Source organism: Cucurbita maxima, unplaced genomic scaffold, assembly GCF_002738345.1.
Source record: "Cucurbita maxima cultivar Rimu unplaced genomic scaffold, Cmax_1.0 Cma_Scf00002, whole genome shotgun sequence".
Taxonomy (NCBI): domain Eukaryota; kingdom Viridiplantae; phylum Streptophyta; class Magnoliopsida; order Cucurbitales; family Cucurbitaceae; genus Cucurbita; species Cucurbita maxima.
In genome coordinates, this window is record NW_019272018.1 from 1,088,347 (window position 1) to 1,109,481 (window position 21,135).

At 37.3% G+C, this 21,135-nt stretch overlaps 1 protein-coding gene across 3 annotated transcripts; it reads left to right on the forward strand.

Moving 5' to 3' along the window:
• The first annotated feature begins 17,165 nt into the window (after positions 1–17,165).
• Positions 17,166–20,632, forward strand: LOC111470128 (EKC/KEOPS complex subunit bud32). Of its 3 annotated transcripts, none has more exons than XM_023115635.1 (7): positions 17,169–17,347; positions 17,531–17,683; positions 17,943–18,056; positions 18,153–18,431; positions 18,541–18,654; positions 20,279–20,351; positions 20,442–20,632. In XM_023115635.1, exons 2-7 carry the CDS (start codon positions 17,621–17,623, stop codon positions 20,477–20,479), a joined length of 681 nt encoding a protein of 226 aa, XP_022971403.1. In that variant the 5' UTR covers positions 17,169–17,347; positions 17,531–17,620; the 3' UTR covers positions 20,480–20,632. The 3 variants fall into 3 exon arrangements, with proteins under 3 accessions (XP_022971412.1, XP_022971403.1, XP_022971395.1); XM_023115627.1 differs by having other exon boundaries at positions 17,572–17,683; XM_023115644.1 differs by lacking the exons at positions 20,279–20,351; positions 20,442–20,632 and adding an exon at positions 18,803–18,822 and having other exon boundaries at positions 17,166–17,347; positions 17,572–17,683; positions 18,541–18,727.
• Positions 20,633–21,135: the final 503 nt, after the last annotated feature.

The following is a 21,135-nucleotide window of genomic DNA, read 5'->3' on the forward strand; positions in this document are numbered from 1 at the left end:
AAAAAAAAAAAAAAAAAAAAAAAAAAATTGAATAATTCGTGTCGGTCGTGTTCTCCTCGAGTCCGTTTGGCTCACAGATAAATATCTTTCCCTACTCTCTTAGTACTCTTTACACCATTCGAGACAGGTCACTATAACATCTTACTATGAAAAGCACTCCGAACTTTTCAACCCTAGTTTTGTTCGGTCTTTAAAATCCACGTTCATTCCCAATACAAACTTTCCAACTTGTCATTAAATTCCAAAACGTAAAACGAACACGGGTTTTATGTCCATTCTCATCCTCTTTTTCCACAACCAAACGGTCCGGGAATTTTCTTTCAAAAACATCCTCACTATCAAATTTGGATTCGAAACATTTAAGTTTAGTTAATACCTTTGACCTTTCACAAATTTTAAAAAATACTCTTACTAAAAAATGTATTCATTTTCTTTTCTTTCAATGAACTCTTTCTAGTTGGGACCATTTCCATTTTGTTCTTAATAGTTCTCACTCCCTCGAGAAGATAAGTTGGAGTTCCCCTCGGTTTTGCATTTCTTTGGCTAATAAGATCCAAAAGGTTCCTCCGGTTTTCAATTACAACGGAGGAACGGAAGAAATATAATATATATACGCGTATGTGCGGGTGCGCGTGTGGAATGAGCTAGGGTTTCTTAGGTATTTTGAAGATTTAATTTAATTTTATATATATATATTTTTTTTTTTTTTATTGAACATTTTATCCACTCTTTGTAGGAAAGATTTGTTGTAGACTTGCTCAAAGGGACCCCTGATCAAAAGGAAAGTACCCTATATCCTACCTAGGGACCTTTTCAATTTGAACTAGTCTTCCTAAAACTACAAGTTTTTTTGTTTTTTTTTTTTTTTTTTTTTGGTTTTTAAAATTAGGTGCCTATTTTAGGTTATTCTGTCAAGGTGTTTGGAACCTTATGAGGCGGAAATTCCACATACGGTCTTGAAGTCAGTCTTGAAATCGCCCGATTCGACCAACTTTTGGATAACAAGAAGGCGAGCCGGTAATGTTTTAGACAGAACACTCTAGATGACCTGTGGCAAGTTGCCATAGAAGAAGGTTTGGAATACTTTTGNCATACAAGGACTCTAGGTCTGGTAGCATGGTTCGTCGTATCGTCTCATCGTCTCGTAACGGGGTTGAGCTACATACAAGTTCTCTATAAGGTTGTTGCATCTTGGAAGTGAAGTGCCAAAAAAAACATCATTTGCTAAAGATGCTCTTATTTTGGTTGTTGATAAGAATGACTCCTCACGTGAGAGGGTGTACAACACAACTTCGATTTTTTTTAGATTTAAATAAACTAAATGTAACTACCTAGATTCCCCGCTAGCAGATATTGTATCTTTGGGCTATCATTCAGGGTTTGGTTTAAAACAGGGTGTTTTGTTCTCTTCCCCAACCAACCAATGTGGGACATCATAATCAATGTGGAACCCACTCCGGGTGTTTTGTTCAATCCACCCCTTTGAGGCCCAGTGTCTTCGCTGTCACTCGTTTCTTTCCCCAATCGATGTGAGACCCCTCCAAATCCACCCCGTTTTGGGGTCCAATGTTCTTACTGTCACATTGCCTCGTGTCTACCCCTTCAGGGAACAGTGAGAAGGCTGACACGTCGTACGACTCAAATTCACTACTACCAGATATTGTTTTTTTTTGGTTTTTCCTTTCGGGCTTCCCCCCTCAAGCTGCTTTGGGTTTTTCCTTTCGAGCTTCCCCCTCAAGCTTTAAAACACGTCTGCAAGAGAAAGGTTTCCACGATTTTGTTCTCCTCCCCAACCAAGGTGGGACATCACACTAATTAAAAGTTTAAAGTTAAGCAATAAATACCTTGATGAAATATGAATATGAAGGTGGGACTTCTTGTGTTATAATGAGTTGAACTCTCACGAAGTCTTCCTTGAGTCGAATCTCTATGAGGATAATTCTAGCAGGCTGCTTTTACTTCTTGTGTTATAATGAGTTGAATCTCCCAAGCTCTCACAAACTCTTCCTTGAGTCGAATCTCTAGTTTTTCCATAAAATCGACATATTAAGTTTTGACATAACTAAATCAGAAATATAAACATGATTGAATAATGAATAGAAACCGTGTGAAGTTATGACTGAATAATGAACTTTGACTTTTATAGCTTTACAAATAACTAAAAATATAAACTAACCGTAAACAAATATGGTAAAATATTTAAACTAAATATCTAAAAATGCTCTAACAATAGCTAATCAAATTCTTCTAATGATCCCTCCTTAACTTATTCTTTTTTGTCAAAATAATAAATTGACAGTTCCTTTTTTGTAAGATCTCTAAGAAAGTGAAATCATAATTGAATTTTTGGATAGCTTAATAGTTGAAGTATTATCGTATAGCTTGTGGTTGATAAGGTTCTATCAGTAACAAGATCAATTTCTGTGGTTGATAAGGTGGCTATAGGCGGCTTACAAGAAGACCAAGCTACTGCTCCTTCATTCATCATAAATACATAGCTTGAAATACACTTGTTATCTTCCACGTCTCCAGCATAATCACTATCAGTAAATCCATTTAAATCATTAACTTCTCCCTGATAGGAACCAAGAGACATCAATCATATTATATACTTCAATGAAGATGTGAAGAAAATATTGTTGAAATTATCAAAAGATATTTCAATTCATGTCACATTGAAGAAGAATGAAGTTTCATGTTATAAATTTTGGGTGAATTACAATTTAGAGTAATTTAGAGTTATTGTATTACATTAATATATTTTAAGACTTTTTATTTACTTTAGGTTACCATTACATAATGGTTAATTATGGGTATTAAGTATGAATGTTACAACTTTGGAATGTCTATAATAGTTTCATTTTGAGGCTATATAAAGTCATGTTGTATTTGTAAAAAGACTTGGGAAAATATATATAAAATGAGCATTTGTGCTTTCTTTAGCCAATGACTAAGTTTATTTGCAATTCTATGTAGTTAGGTTGCATGTAGATCATTCAAGCTCGACATGATCAATTTTCATTGAAGTATATTGTATGATTGATGTCTCTTGGTTCATATCACTCCCTTTCTATAAAATACACCATAATCTACCGTACCTTTCAAGTACCTTAAACCCCTTTTAGGGGCTGCAAAATATTGTTGTATTGGACATGCCATAAAATGACTAATCAAACTTACAACAAACATGAGATCAGACGAGTAGCAGTGAGATACATCAGACTTCCCACTATTTGTTTATACAAAGTTACATCTACTTTTGCACCATTTTCATTTTTGCCAATTTTCTGTCCTGGAACAATGGGATTACATAGAGAATTATTATTCTCTATGTCAAATCGATTTAAAACTTCAATAGCATACTTTCTTTGATATATAAAAATACTATCTAATCTTTGTATTACCTCTCTTCCAAGAAAAAATCTCATTTGACCTAAGTCAGTCATATCAAACTCTTTCTTCATGAAACATTTAAATTCCTGTAACGACCCAGAAAAAGAAAAAGAAAAAACTCAGTTGCCATAAAACAAGAAAAAGAAAAAAAAAACTCAGTTGACAGAAAACTCGTGAATTTTCCGGCGACTGCCGAGTTTCACGAACCCCACACGAAACGACAGCCACACCTCACTCAACCTTCAACCCACGACTCCCAGAATCAATTAAAGTACATGAAAACAGAGAAAAGGACAAATACGAGAGAGAAAGAGGTTTCGAATAATGTCAGCAAGTTTCCAATTCCTCCGACGAGCCCCAAACTACCCTAAAATCGATGCCAAATGCCCAGTTACCACCACGAGAAGGATCCCTAACGAAAGCACAACTCAAGGTACATTTTGTGCCTTTTCGTAAGCACCCTCATCGGTAACCGAGGTCAGAAAATTGGATTTTCCTAAACGTTCTTAGATTTGTGGTTTTAGGAACTTTTAGGTCACAAAACTTCGAGGAAGGAAAGAAGAACGACAAACAAAGAGGACCGAAATGGAAACGCAGCGGGAAGGAGAGAGAAGACGCGTCAGAAAATCGGCCGAAGTTGAGTAAGGAAGACAAGATCCACGGATCCGAGTCAACTCGAACCCAAAACTCGAGAGAGCCAGCCCGATTCTTTCCCTCGGTTTTTGCCTTCGACCCAGCCCAACTACAGCAGCCCAAACCTCAAACCAGCCTAGAAGCAACGATTCAGTTGAACCAACCCGAGACCAGACCCACGGTCCAATCGAACTGGCCTGCAACCCAAACACTTGCGGCCCAGCCCAGTAGGCCAAGGCCCAATGATTAGTCTGGCCCATTAGCCTTCTGCAGTCCGCGACCCAAATTGGATTGTGACCCGTACCTCGACCCAACGCTATCGAACGACGTGGCTCGTTTTTCTGCTGCCACATGTCACACATAGGTGCAGACGGTCCCTCGGCTTAGCTCGGTGCAAACGGCTCGAGCTCCCTCCAATGACACTCTAGAGGCTCCTCTGGCGACTCCCAGCAGCTGTTTGGCTCGGCTCACTTGTTTTCAACCCGGTTTCCACTGTTTCGACCCTCATGGATCTGTTTTCGGTCCTGATTAAGGTATCCGAGACCATTTTAGAGTTTTATTTCACATTTATTGAATTATTGGTAAATTAATTGTGGAATACTAACGAAAGATGGCGAACGGTGTGATAAGAAACAAACCCCGACAACGTAGGAAGCAACTCTCACGAACCGGGAGCTTACATTTAGCTAATTAGGGAATACTTCGGCTAAGGCCAACCAAGTAAGTGACCTTACTATAGGATAGGCTAAAGATTGTTTGAATTATGATGATGTGTGAGTATGACGTTGTGCTGTGATGTCTGTTAAATGTACACTATTTATGTTTCGATGCATGATGTACATGTTATATTTGATGCATTTAATGGCTTCTATGATGAGTATGATGTATGCATGATGATGTTATTAACATGATGATATTTTCCATGTTGAACATGTCTTATGATGTTGTTTACCATATTGCATCATGTCGTTAGATCAACATAGGACACAACCCTAAGAGTATGAAAATGATATTAATGTAAATATTCACGAGCACATGTTACATAGTATAACCAAGAGATGAGACTAGAGGGTTGTGTCAAAAGAGATGCATAATTGGACTTAGAGGGACCTCATGTATAATTGTATGTTCATAAGCATAGGGCTACTTCCCCTAGAGATGATGAGTACGGACGCACACCGTATGATGAGCGCGAATGCGCACAGGTGCGAATGCACATAGATGAGGGTGTTCATGAGGCGCATGACACTATGGGGTTCTGCTGACCTCCGAATGTCGCTATAGATTAGCTTGACTAGAGGGTCCAGGGGGTGTGCGAGCGCCCTAGGGATTCACACTCGCTCGTGTGAGTCGTGTGTAGGGAAGTACTACACATCTAATTTGTTCGAGACTGGAGACCACCCTTAAGATGATTAGAGATAGGTCCCTAATTCATGATTGTATGTGTTTGCATTAGCATGACCCATATACTGGGGTCACTTACTGAGTATTTCTTCGAAATAATCAGGCCGTGTGTCATTTTATCTTTTAGGTAAAGGCAAGGCTTCCCATGTACGATTGACGGTGCATCGTGATCAGAGACGGTAGCATGTGCATAGGATAGTTGCATATTTAAAATTCCTAGTCTTGGTTAGGATAGGGTGCTTGCAATTTCATATAATCAATTCCATGCTCTTGTGTGTAGCCTTGTACAACCAATCTTGCTTTGTATTTATCAACTTCTCCAAACTTATTTAGCTTGGTTTTATAAATCCATTTCACTCATATTTTCTATTTTCTTTGCTTCAGCCAGTAGAACCACCAAATTCCATGTTTGATTTTTTTCAATGGATTTGATTTCTTCATCCATAGTCAATCTCCATTTTGGGCTTTTGACAACTTCCTCAAAATTCACAAGATCTGAAATCATCAAGAATGTCATATTTTCTTCATCCTCTTCATATAAGCCTTCACCGAATTATAATTTGCTAACCATACATGTGGATGTTGATTTCTCCCCTCTCTAATTGTCAAATCTGGTGCAACAGTTACTGGAAAATTGTTTTCAGCAACTGGTTCAATTGTTTCAGTTGTTTCAGCAACCGGTTCAATCGTTTCCTCTGTGATTTCTCCTCCTTCGGCTATGTTCTTATCAATTTCAATATTTTTTCCAGTCCAATTTTTCCGTTGCTCTCCATTTACCCATTTACCCATTTTTGGAAATGGAGTCTGATGTTACTTGCGATTCATACATGCCTCGCAGGTGGTGTTTGGAGCTACAATTTGCGTCAGGCCTTTCACCATGTTTTTGTGTTTCAAGGTGCACAAGCCTCTGTAGTCGAGATGACCATAACGATGGTGCCAAACTATTGACTGATCCGTATTTGAAACTTGGAGGCATCTTTCTTCATTTGTTGTGTAGATAGTTCATTACGCAAAATAAACTACCGATTTGCACTCATAATTGACTCTGCTATTTTTCCTTTTTGTGGATAGATAAAAGCACATACATCATCTTTAAACAACACTGCTACTTCCTTTTCTTATAGTTGTCCAACGTTCAAGAAATTATTTTTGAGTTCAGGTACCCAATACACATTACTAATAGTGCAACGAACCCCATGCAAAGTTAATTTCACTGCACCCTTTCCCATAACTTTCATACTTGTATTATTTCCAAGTTTGACAATGTGGAAAAATGTCTTGTTTAAGCTTGAAAACATACATTCACTTGCACACATATGGTTTGAGCAACCAGAATCTAAGAACCAAGCATCACTCATTTTGCTTCATGTCTTTCCATATGAGCCATTATTTGCATTTCATCCTCTTCTTCCAGCTCTGCATAATTCAATTCCTTATTCATCTTTGGACATTCATATTGAAAATGACCCGAGTCATGACAAATATAACATTCAACAGTTGCTTTGTTGAAAGTTGATCTTCCTCTTCCGCGTCCTTTGCCCTTGTAAGTTCCTCTCCTTTATTACTTATTTTCGCTAGTCCTTCGACTTTTAGAACTTGCTTCTCTCCATTAATGCTGGATCTTCGAAATTTTTGTTCATGCACCACTAATGAACTTTATAATTCATCAATGGACATGTTATCAGTATCTTTGGGTTCCTCCATTGATACTACAACATAAGTAAATTTTTTAGTCAGGGTATGCATAATTTTTTCTACAATTTTCTTGTCTTTCTTGTCTGGCATATCTTCTCCATTGCTTCTCATCTTGTTAGAAATTATCATCACTCTTGCAAAATAATTTGTGATACTTTCATCCTTTTTTATCTCTAGGATCTCAAATTCTCTCCTTAATGCATTAAGAAGAGATTTCTTCACTTTTTGGTTTCCACTAAATTTTCACTTCATTGAGTTCTAAACAATCTAGGTTGTACCACGATTCAAGATTTGTTCAAAGACAGTACGATCAATTTCCTGGAAGAGGTAATGCTTTACTTGGTGATCATTGAGTCTAGCATCATCAAGGTGGCTATTTTGTGCCTCAATCAACATTGTTCCTCCACACTCCATAGACCTTTTGCTCTGAGTAAATTTTCCCTCATCTCACTCTAATGATCATAGTGACCATCAAAGTGAGGGACCCACTCATACTCTCTCTATTTGATCACTCAAAAATTGCGGCTCTCATACCAATTGTTAGGTTTTGACATAACTAAGCCAGAAAAATAAACAATTGAATTTTGAAGGGATGATATTATTGAATACTGAACAGCTTTACAAATAACCATAAATAGAAACTAACCACATATCTAGAGTCTAATGCTCATGAAGTCCCTGATGCTCACATGAAATGTAACACATGGACCATTGTAAAATTCAGAGAATTGAACGTGAAATTGATGTCATGGATTCATATAGGTTGACTTGGATACAAATGACAAAATCGAATTTTCATTAAGGATAAATTGGGGACACCAGCCTAAGTAATCAGGTAAGTGACCTTACTATCGGCATGATTATATTTGATGCTAACACGTGCCCTATGGTTCTACACGTGTCATAAATTTGATATGTGTGAATCGTTTATGAATTGATATGACTATGATATGTTATGCATGTGCTATGATATGTGAATGATATGATAACTCTTACGTTATGATGTGTTCAATGATATATGTGAGATAGGATATGAGAGGGATGCGATAAATGTAATGTAACTATAACGATTCGACTTTCTAAAAAATAAAATAAAATAATACTCACGAAATCTCCCTCGAAATCGTGGAATGTCTAGCAAGACATTTATTGCCTAATAAAAATATTCCTATTTATGTAAGTTTCCTTATTCTAAAACCCTATAATACCTTATTGAGAAATGTCTTGAGATTCATTTTATATTTTATGCCCAACCATTTACCTCTCTTAAAAACTATTATACTCCCAAAGTTTCCTTTGGTGTCTGGGAGAACGGAAAAATCAAGAGAGTCTAAAGGGAAATCGATGGGTTTGTTCACTGGGTATTTTGAGGGTCTCTTGGAACATTGGGGTTGCCGTTTTCGGATGAAGAAGGTTTTCAGCCCTTTCGAAGTCATTTTCGCCCTTATTTTTACAAAGATAGGTTGTTTTGGGGTTTATTTTGTTAAATAGCACGAAGTTTAGCTAGGGTATGTTATGAAAGGTTCCTAAATTTTTATGTGGTTCTTATAGGACGTAATTTACCGTTGGAATTAGCTTGTTTTGTGAGTGGCTTTAGCCAAGGCCGTCGAGGTAAGTGACCTTACTGTTGGAGTTAGCTTATCGTGTGATGTATGATGGTGCGTGCCCTATGGACCCTGCATGCACCATATCTTATGTGATATGATTATGTTATGTATGAATTATGTTGACTTTTTACGCTATGAAAAGTTATGGATTGTGTCGACTGGTGACTGTTTATAAAATGCTTATGGAATTGGAACGTATTTTCATGTTATGTGATATGTCATATAATGTAAGTTATGTAATATGTCATGTAATGTAAGCAACGTATATGTAATGTTAGTAATGTTTATGTAATGTCATGTTAGGTATGTTAAGGTACCTCATGTATATATGTATGTCACTTGCATCAGGATTCTTCCCCTTTATGTTATGAAAGAATGAAATATGATATTTATGTTTGCCATGATATCATGCGGGTCTTTTATGTTATGTGGTGTTCAGCGACGTGTGCCCGACCAAGCAAGGCCCAGGGGGTACGTATATGAGCCCGCTGGGTGGGTTCATGTGTGTGTACATGGGTCGTGTGTGAAGAAATATTACACATCCAACCCTACCTAGAATAGAAAAGCACCCAAGGTCATGTAAGGTTTACGAAAAGTTAGGTCCCGCTCATATGTTGCATGTGTTTACATATCTAACTCCAACAGTGGGGTGACTTACTAAATATTTCATAAAATACTCAAGCCAAGTGCTACCTACATTTTTCAGGTAAAGGCAAGACACTAATGTACGGCTGACGGTGGAGCTGAGGACACCATGAAAGTTGAAGAGGGGGCATTATTAGTAGTTTACGTTTATTTGACTGTTTTAAGCTAAAACACTGAACATTGTTTTTATTTAGAGTTTTCTGAACTCAGTTACAGAATGTTTTACTCTCGCAGACATTAATGGTGTAAATATTATGGGTTGGGGAATTTTTTTGACCCATCCCAAACGTTCGGGTTTGTTGGATTGTCAACCCAACCCAAAACTTTTTACAACCCAACCCTCTATTTTCGGGTTGGGTTGGGGTTGGGTTGTCAATTTTTTTTAAGTTTTATTTATCCACAATTTATAATTATTCGGATACAATATTATATAAATATATTAAAAGTTCACAAACAAAAACAAATCAATCTAATTATTTACAAAAAAAAAATAATAATAATAATAAATAAATAAATTCAATAAAAAAAATGAGCGAAAATTGTAATATATTAACATAGTTCAACATTGTATAAAACTAAAGACAACTAAATACCGACATTTGATGAGTTAAAGTAACAAAAAAATTATAAAATAGATCATAAAATTAAATAAACAATAAGAATGATTAGTTAAAGGTATGACATATAACAAAAATAAAAATATCTATATAAAAATATTTTAATTAAAATATACTTATTTATACTGGAACAGAATCTCAAACTATTTTTTGTTGTGATATAATAATATTTCAACAAATAAATAATAAATACATTAGAATTAGAATTTAGAATATACTTATATATATAAATATAATTTAGTAACAAATCATAATTAATAAACCTTGGTATTAGAATTTAGAATATACTTTTATATATAAAAATATAATTTAGGAACAAATCATAATTAATAAACCTTTTTATTATATAATAAACCATATAAATATAATTTAGGAACCAATCATAATTAATAAACCTATTTTAATAATAATATACTTTTATATATATAAATATAATTTAGTAACAAATCATAATTAATAAACTTTGTATTTATAATAAACAATATATTTAAAAATAGTATAAAATGTCCTTGGAACATATATTTGCTTGGAACTCGGGCCTAAGTGTCCTTAGACTAGCTTCAGTACCACTCTAGCAACCCATTAAAAAGAAAAAATTCTTAATATATTTTATATATTTTTATTTGGCTCGGTTTAACCCGAAAGTTTTGCCCATGAACCCGAAATCGAACCGATTCAGTTCGGGTTCAGAAAAATGAACCCAACCCTACTCGGAATGCTAATCCAACCCAACCCAACCCATATAGTTCTGGTTGGATTGGTTCGGGTTGTCGGGTTGAATGTACACCCCTAGAATACATGTTTGGTTTGGATTTTTGGACCTTTATGTTAGACTTCATTGTGTTTTCCAAAGTTATTTACGATGAACTTTAGCTTAATGATTTATTTATGCATGAGTGACGTCACTAAATAGGTTAAGAAAATTAGGGGCGTTATAGTAACGATATGACTAAGATATGATTGATATAGCGATATATGGTTAGGTTATGTATAGAAAAGGATATGATTATGATAGATTGATAGAACGATATGGTTAAGATACGTTCCTGTAACGGTATAAATAAGATACATTTATGAAACGATATGGTTAGGATGCGTTCCTGTAATGGTATGACTATGATACACTTATGAAACAATATGATTAGGATGCGTTCCTGTAATGGTAAGACTAGGATATATTCATAAAACAATATGACTTAGGAGATGTTGGGATATGGTATGACTAAGGTATGTTCCTGAAATGATACGACTCTGAGATGTATAAGGACGATAAGACTATGACAAGTTTAAGAATCGATATGGCTAGGATATGCATATGGAAACGATATGACTAATGTATGTTTATGAAATGATACGAATATGAAATGTATAAGGACGATAAGACTATGACAAGTTTAGGAAACGATATGGCTAAGATATGCATATGGAAACGATATGACTACGAAGTATTTGCAAAATGATATGGAATATGTTATGGTATGAGATATGTGATAAATTGACATGTTAATGATATGATATATTGTGATACACTCATGGACAGGCTAGTCATTGTAGGCAGAGCCCACTTCCGAGCCCCAGCGAACACAACCTTTACCTTTGAATATCTAGGAGTGACACGTGACAACCACTGATAAGCGCTCCAAGTCAAGTCGGACCGCGGGTACTAAGCCAAGTTGCGCATGAATCTTGGATCGAATACAGTTTGAGTTGGGCTATCCGCGACATGCATCGCAGTCTGAAGCCAAACGCGCCTCTCCACCCAACACTCAAAATGTGTCGATCATTGAGGTGAACACATTCTTCTCTCATTCGGCAGTTGCGTGTCCTCGTGTAAGTCTAAAACTTCAAAAAAATTTAGATTTCGATCAAAAACTCGTTTTCAACCTATTTTCTTTAGATTTTTGTAACCCATCTCACAAAATTTACATGAAGTAGACAATGTGAAGATAGCTTCCAAGAACTTAAGCAGAGATTGGTGTCAGCACTAGTTCTCACCATGCTGACAGGAGATGGAGACTTTGTAGTATACAACGGTGCATCGAAGAAGGGGTTGGATTGTGTCCTCATGCAACATGGGAAGGTTATCGTTTATGTCTCGCGTCTACTAAAAGAATATGAGAAGAATTATCCTACTCCTGATCTTGAGTTAGCATTAGTAGTGTTTGTGTTAAAGATTTGGAGGCACTATCTGTACGGGGAGAAGATCCAAATTTTCACCGACCATAGAAGCCTAAAGTACTTCTTTACCCAAAAAGAGTTGAACATGTAATGATCCTAAATTTAACCTCTTTAATCTAAGGTCATTAATATATCTTGAAATGAGAAATTTACATTAAATTGAGCTCTTATCATAAATGCAACTACACTAGTCTTTTATTACCTCGTAAAAAATGATTACAAGGGAAAGAAAGGAAAGAAAAACAACACTCAAACAATTGTCTTATACTACCCTATGATTTATTATGCTATTACAATTCAACCTATTCTAACCTATACTAATGATGCAAATCGAATTCAGCCTATACAGACCTATACTACAAAATGAAAAACAACTACCCTACACATGTGCCACGGTCTCGGGGTGTACGATGCCGCCGTCGATCTCACATGAGTGCCTTGTCTTTATCTGAAAAGTAAAGTAGCACAAGGCTTGAGTATTTCTAGAATACTCAATAAGTGACCCCCTATCGGGGTTATGCAACAATCACATGCAATGAGATGATGAGACCTATCTTTCATTCCGTTTTCCCTACGGTGCTGTTCTAATGGGTAAATTTGGACGTGTACCATATATTTTACACAACCCATACGTGCGAGTATGTTCGCACACCACTGGGCCACTTTCCTTGTCTGGTGAGCATACTCTGGAAGCTCCTTAGGTCGGACACCCGTTAGAACTAGTAACCGTCACGGTAGCGCTATGCAAGACATAACAATCGTTGTCATGCCATTGGATGTACGCATCTGTACCCTTGTGATGGGATAGGGGTATCCCCCCAAATGCATGAGCACACATAATGCATGAGGTCCGCATTACTTCTACCTTTGTCATTAACAAATATAACCCCGCTGTCCTATTTCATGCTTAACATGTCATTTATCATTTTCAGTCTACGTAATATACATAATCCTATAGGGGTTATATTTCAAGCAATTTACCTTATTTCATGTCATACATTACATGTTGTTTACATTCAAATATTTCATACAATCATGCCATAATCATTCAAGAACATCATAAACGTCATAAGCACTACATATCACATCAGACTAAACAACATACATTCACATTCACAATATTACGTACTTAAGCACATGAGTCTAGCATACAATTTAATGACACGTGCGAATCCACGGGCACGTGCCAACATACAACAAATAACGCGTAACCTACGATGGGTGAACCACTTACTTAGTGCCGATTGAGCCGCCGGAGCCAAGGGGTGTCGCGCTGTAGACGTGCCACATGGCACAACCAGAGGGCGATACGTGTGCATCGGTCTCGGGTCGAGGCGCGGGTTGTCGAGTCGAGCGCGCAGGTTCGGGTTGACCGCGAGTGATGGGCCGGCTTGGGCTGAAGGAAAATGTGTAAGTGGGCTGGGCTGTTAGTGTCGGGTGTCGGACTGGGCTTGCGGGTCTCGGGTTGGTTGAGTTTTTGCTCTCGGGTCGTGGCTGGTGGGTTAGGCCATAACTGGGCTTTCTGGTTTGGGCTGAGACGACTGGCTCGCGAGAGTGTTGTCGGCCACGGTTTGGATAGAAGTGGATTGGGCTCGGTTTGGGTCGCGGGAGTCCAACCTTCGGGTCGGACTTTGTCTTCTTCGCTCGGTTACTCACCGATTTTCCGGCAACCTCTCTCTCACCTCGGTAACGTCGTTTCAACATCCTTTTTCCCTCCTTTTTCCTTCGTTTCTGAGTCTCCTTCTTCCCCTAATTCCGTTTTTTGTATTTGTTTGGTTCGTAAAGGCCTAACACTCCCGGATCTGAGAGGGTTTGGAAATCCGATGCCTTGTCTCCCTTGCCCGACGGTGTACAACGTGTAGGACCCGTCTAAATCTACCCCTGGTGTGTGTAAAAGTCTTTGGGATTACTTTCGTTGCGTAAAATGGAGGTTTTGACGTCGATTTCGTAGGGTTTGACTTTACCGGAGCTTCGTCGGATTTTCTCTGTCTAGTTTTTCACTTTTTTTTCTTCTCTGCAGGTATCTTCGGGGTGGCTGAAGGTCAGGTTTGGTTCCCGTGGTGACCTAGACGTCGGCCGCCCTTTGTGCGTCGTGTGCGAACGAAAACTCCAGCGTTCACCGGAGTTTTTGGTCCTGCCGACGGCTTGCGTTTTTTTTTTTTTCGTTACAGAACCTGAGACAAAGAAAGTGGTTATAGTTAGTCAAGGACTATGATGTGGAGATACTCTATCAGCTTGGGAAGACCAATATGGTGGCGACGCACTAAGTAGGAAATCAACACATACATCGACATTAATCACTAATCAGGACCATGATCGTGATATGGAACACCTCGAGGTAGCCATGTTCATGAGGGAAGTCACTACACAATTGGCCTAGCTTACAATACAACCAATATTGAGACATCGCATGAGAAATAGATGGACTCAAAATTGATCGAGAAATGGAGGTTATTAATCACAGAACAGACCGAGTTTTTGCTAGCATTTGGCAAGGGACTCTTATATATCATGGACGATTGTGTGTGTCAAGCAATGAGGAATTGAGGATAGTAACTCTAACCGGGGCCCATTGTTTGCGATTCTCAATACATCTAGGGAATACCAAAATGTATAAGGATTTGAAGCAGTATTATTGGTGGCGGAATATGAAGCGATATGTAGCTGAATTTGTAAGCAAATGTCTCAATTGTCAACATGTTAAAGCTCCGAGGCAAAGACCTTCAGTATTGTTATAACCTCTTAGTATGCCAGAATGAAAATTGGAGAATATTGCAATTGACTTTATCGCTGAGTGCCTAGGACAACTAAGGGCTATACGATCATATGGGTGGTGATTAATAGACTCACGAAGTTTGCACACTTCTTGCCCGGCAAAGCCACTTATTCTATAGATCAGTGGGCTCAATTGTACTATGAGGGAAGTTGTCAGATTGCATAGAGTACTAGTGTCAATTATGTTAGATTAAGATTCTTGTTTTACTTCAGTTTTGGAGGAGCCTGTAACAAATATTGGGTATGCAACTGGGGTTCAGTACAATATTCCACCCATAGACAGATGGGCAAACAAAACGTCTGAACCAAACCCTAGAGGATATGTTGCGAGCATGTATTATGGACTATGCAGGTAGCTGAGACACTCATTTGCACCTTATGGAATTTGTGTATATTAACAGTTATCAAGTGACGATTGATAATGACACCGTTTGAATCCATGTATGGAAAAAGATGTCGATCCTTAATGTGTGTTGGGATGAAGTGGGAGAGCGCAAGTTGGTGGGTCCACACCTAGTCCAAGCTACTAATGAGGCAATCCAAAAGATAAGAGCTAGGATGCGTGCAGGTCAAAGTAGACAAAAAGGTTATGCCAATGTGAGACAAAGAGATCTTAAGTTCATAGTGAGGAACAAGGTATTCTTAAAAGTGACACCTATAAAGGGCGTCCTTAGTTTGGATGCAAGGAAAAGTTAAGACCACGCTATATTGAGCCATTTGAAATTTTGGAGTGAGTTGGGCAAGTCGCTTACCGTTTGACACTACCACCTGCTCTTGCGGGAGTCCATAATATATTTCATGTGTCTATGTTACGGCGATATATGACAGACCCATCTCCTTGTCATGCGACCACCCATGACTACCAAAAGCATCGGTAGCTCACTGTTGGTGTCACTATGCACCTTTACTACAGCAGCCACTACTGTTGGCGCTAGGAAGAGTGAACAGTTAGTTTCATAAGGCTTGATACTTTTAACTCAATCTCGATTCTGGATTTGACGTACCACTAATGATTATCTTTAACTTTCAGTATAGTAACAAAAGTACCAAGGTGAGAAGTCGAAGCACCAACAACTATCAGTGTTGGGAAAGTAGGAATTGAGGCCATATATTCCATTAGAGGACAATAGTATTGGAATTGTTATGCCGTGTGCAGTTTAGTTGATTTGTAGATCTGTTAATGTAGGTTCGGTCTAAGTCAGAGTTGGACCGATATTTCTAGTAGTGATTAAGGAAAACGTTTCAGGTAAAAGACTTTCCTATTGAAACTAAACTGTTTTGTTTTCTAAAATTCGATTGGATATATATACCATTATATAGATTGTTATATGAATATTGTTGTTTGTTGTAATACATATTGATCAGGAAAATAATTATTTTTGGACCGCATTATGTGCATGTTATGATTTTTGAATAAAAAAAAATGTGGTAGGATTATACGTGGTGTGCGGGTAGCTAGCCATTATTGGTCACATGAGTGAATGTTGAAAATTATTTTCGTGGTAAGGATTACACACTGTGTGGATCGGGTAATCAATCACTATTGGTCACTAAGGATTGATTACTGAAAACAATTTTAGGAGGGTAGATTACACTACTTTGTGCCAGGAGTAATCAACCATCAAGGTCACTTGATTTTGATTGACGAAGTATATAATAGTTTACATATATGACTTTGGCCTCACTAAATATTTTAATACTCACCCTATTTTAAGATATGTTTTTAGATGAGAGCAAGACTACTGCAAGAGAGTGGCGAGTAGGGTGGAAAGGACGGTCATGTGACAACTCAAAGTCTTATGTTTTAATTTACTATTTAAGAAGCGGCACTGATTTTATTATTTAACATTTTGTTAGAACATTCCTAGTTTAGAGAACTAGGAAATTTTGGAATGATGTCGTCATCTTTAATTACTTTATTCGAAAATTATTTCGTTAAATTATTTAGAAAGGAGTGTCTCGATCATAATTTTTTTCTTGCAAATTATTTTTAGCATGTTTGCATGTATTTTAAACTTTTTGTATTATTAATTTTTTTTTAAGTTTTAAAGGTTTTTTTTTAATTAATTTAATAAAAAAAAACTATTTTTAAAGATTATTACAAATAAAAAGACTAATTATAGACAGTATTTCATGCACTAAATAATATATATATATATATATATATAATTTATTAACTTTGGCTTTTTGAGTTCCATTAGGGTTTTTGGCTAAAATAGAATTTGGAATTGGGGACTAACAGAATTTTGGGTTCTAATCTTTACAAAAACTTCCTCTTTAAACCACGACACTACCAGCGACAACGAGGACTTGCGGCTTCGTTCGGGTCCTTTTTCTCATTTGCAGTTGTATTTCTTTCATTTTCAGTTTGATTTCATATCGATTCTAAGAGTAATTCGGGTGAGTTTCTCTAACGTATATCATAATTTCGTTTATGGGATTCTTCTCTACTCTGCTTGTTCTTGCCTTCTCTTGATTCCAATTTTCCAAGTGTATGAACTACTGGCTAATTCATTTTTTTCTTGCAAATTTGTTGAGTTTATTAGTAGGTTTATATGTTCACACTATGGGATTCATGTTTAGGGCTCTGGTTGTAGAATTAATAACTTGGAAGTTTCTTCCAGGAACTTCTATTTTGTTATTCAACACATCCTGCTGCTGCCTACTGTAGTTATGGAGATAAAGACGGATAGTAATGATGGCTCACTCGTTTTAATTAAGCAAGGAGCTGAAGCTGTAAGTCTGAACCTCTAGTCCATTAATCCGGGATGTTCTTTGGAAAAGGGAGATTATTCTATAAACAACATTTTTGGAAGAAGTACTAACTAAGTTTTTTAGAACTTTCAGAATTAATTTTCACTTTGTAGTCAAACATAGTGAAGAATTTGAAAAATGTTCTTCATTGTTCCAAAAGTTATACCAAACTCACCTTACGAATTTTAGGTATTAAGTACACAGGTCTTTTGTTATATTGTTTTTTGTTCTTACCTTGCAGAGAGTGTTTGAGTCTACTTTCGTAGGAAGGCGATCGATTGTTAAGGAACGATTCTCAAAGAAATATAGACATCCATCTCTGGATTCCAAACTCACACTCAAGCGATTGAATGCAGTTTGTTTTCTTCTATCGAAACGCCTTTTTGTAGTTGAAGAAATAACTAGCGAAAAGATTGTCTTGCATATGTTTGACTGAAACTAAATGATATAGGAAGCAAGGTGCATGACCAAAGCTAGGCGACTCGCGGTTTCTACTCCAGTGTTGTATGCTGTTGACCCGATATTACATACCCTGACATTTGAGTATGTGGAAGGTCGTTCTGTGAAAGATATATTACTTGAAATTGGGTCAAGTGGTGATGGTTCGAAACAGTTGAAGGACATTGCAATGCAGATCGGCGTTGCAATTGGGAAGTTGCATGATGGTGGTTTAATTCATGGTGATTTGACGACGTCTAACATGTTGGTGAGGAGTAGTACCAATGAACTTGTGAGTTGAATCTTTGGTTATAATAATTTACAATGTAAGAAATTTTGTTTGTCGTGCTAAGATTTGTAATAAATTGATCTCTGTCATAAGAGCAATTGTCTTTTTTCAGGTCCTTATTGATTTTGGTCTGAGCTTTACTTCAACTATTCCTGAAGATAAAGCAGTTGATCTATATGTGTTGGAACGAGCACTGCTATCGATGCATTCTTCATGTGGCAATGTGGTAAGTTGGTTTCCCTTGCACTTGGTTTGCTGTAAGTTTTTTTTCTTTCCTTTTTTGTCCTTCCCTATTAGAGATTCTTTTTCTATAAATTTAAACATGTGTAGTAAAGACTTATGTTGTTTATCATCCACCTGCGTGTAGTAACAGAATTAGTGATTGATAGGAGGAGGAGATGACCGTTAGAGTTCTATTGTGAGATCCCAAGTTGGTCGGGTTGGAGAACGAAGTATTCTTTTTAAGGGTGTGGAAACCTCTCCCTAACAGATGCGTTTTAAAAACTTTGAGGGGAAACCCAAAAGGAAAAGCCCAAAGAGGACAATAATTGCTAGCGGTGGGCTTGGGCTGTTACAGATAGTATCAGAGCTAGAAACCGGGTCATGTGCCAACGAAGAGGTTGAGCCCTAAAGGGAGTGGACACGAGGCGGTGTGCCAGCAAGGACGCTAAGAGGGGGTGGATTGGGAGGTCCCACATCGATTGTAGAAAGGGAACGAGTGCCAGCAAGGACGCTGGGCCTCGAAAAGGGGTGGATTGTGAGATCCCACATAGGTTGGGGAGGAGAACGAAACATTCTTTATAAGGGTGTGAAAACCTATTCTTAGCAGACACGTTTTAAAAACTTTGAGAGGAAGCCGAAAAAGGAAAGCCTAAAAAGGACAATATCGGGCTGCTACATCTATCTAGATAGGAAGTACCCAAAAGATGTAACTATAAATCAAGATCCCTTGCTTCTCTCATGCACGATGTTATCTGCTGAATGACAAAAGAAGTTAACAGACTTCCGGCCTTCTGCTAGCCATATTTTACACCATCCTCCATGCAATTTTACTATTATATCATGCCCTCTGTGCCCATTCCTCTGACTATTCTCTTCATCTTTCTCTAATCCTAGAACTATGCAAAAAGAGGGATATTTTGAAATTCCTCCCAGGATTCTCTCCTGCAAGCTGACATATTCATATTCTGCTAAACGACCAAAATAAGTTAACAATTTTCTCTCGTCCTGTTTAATGTATTTTTCTAACCTTCCCTCTTGCAACTCTACTGTTGTCTCAGGGTAGAATTCGTAGCGTAGTTATAAAATGTGGTTCCCTTTCTTAGTCTAACTCAGTCGTGAGGGCTGCAGTTTACTAATGCTGTATTACCATACACGACCCACAATTTTCTTCTGTTAGTTTGCTTGCTCAATTTGGGGCTGGTTTTTGGAGGCTGTTGGGGGTAGTTTAGCCCGTAACCGGGACTGTGCCATACGTTGAAGAGGCTTTTCTTTCACCCTCCCCTCAGGCATATGGCCGTTCCTCTAGAGTGCTAGTGTTTCTGCAGTGTTATGGGATGGCTTGAGAGAAACAATAAAACCTTCGGAAAAATGGAGGTCTGGGAGGAGGTATAGATAGTCCCTTGCTAGGTAGGTTTGATGCCTCACGTGAGGCATCGGTCTCCGAAGTCTTTTGTTATTACATGTCAGGCTTAGGTTTGTGGCTCTTTTTTTAGGCGGTCATTTAGTTGGCCCTCTTGTTGGTTTTTTGTTTTAGTGATTTTCATGCAATCTTATGACTAGTTGTTGACAAATTGGGGTGAATTGATACCCAAATTGATATACATTGATGGTTCTTACATATTTTATAGATGGAACAAATTCTTGCTTCATACCGGAAGACTTCGAAACAGTGGTCGTCAACCTCGAACAAATTAGCTCAAGGTAGTGATCCCATCTTTTATCATTCATTGTCTGTTTTATTCCCTATGATTTCTTAGTTTACTTCTCTTGCTTTTCACTTTCATTTTACAGTGCGTCAGCGAGGCCGAAAACGCACCATGGTTGGTTAACATCTTTCTTTTTAGTGACCCTTTGTAGTAGACTCATTGAAGTGTCTTTGACTATAAAAGCTATATATTTAAGTGAATCAGACGATTTGTTTTTTTGTGTGTTGTTTTGGAGATTTGTAATTAGATGTGGTGAGCTTTTTGCACTTATGAGACTATTCCTGTAAGTTCGACTTTTACAGATTCTGACTCGCAGCCAAGTCTCTTCAATTGTTAAATGGCCAAATGTGTTTCTATTGAAAAAAAAAATGCCTAAAGTACCCCCTGATTTCAAACATAAAGAATGCTCCTAAAATCAAGAAAAAAAGAAGAAAAAAATCAAAAGAAAAAGAGATTCCATAAAAGCATTAAAATAAAATTTGATGATGATAATTTACCTTTTCTAAGTAGTCTTATGTGTAGGGCTATAATCATTCATAAATCATGTCACGAAATCTTTTATCGTGTGTCTTAGACTATAAACTTTCATAGATTATATGCTATGGTCTCCTAATATCCCATGAGCTCGATTGAGCTTATCTTAAGTGGTTCTTTATATGTGACTTCTAATTCTTATTTTCATGAACTTTGGGGTATTCGAGAACTTTTAATTAGTACAAATGTGAAAGTTAAGTTTGACAAATATTGGGGCTTAGTGGAAAGAATTAATAAGTTGATAT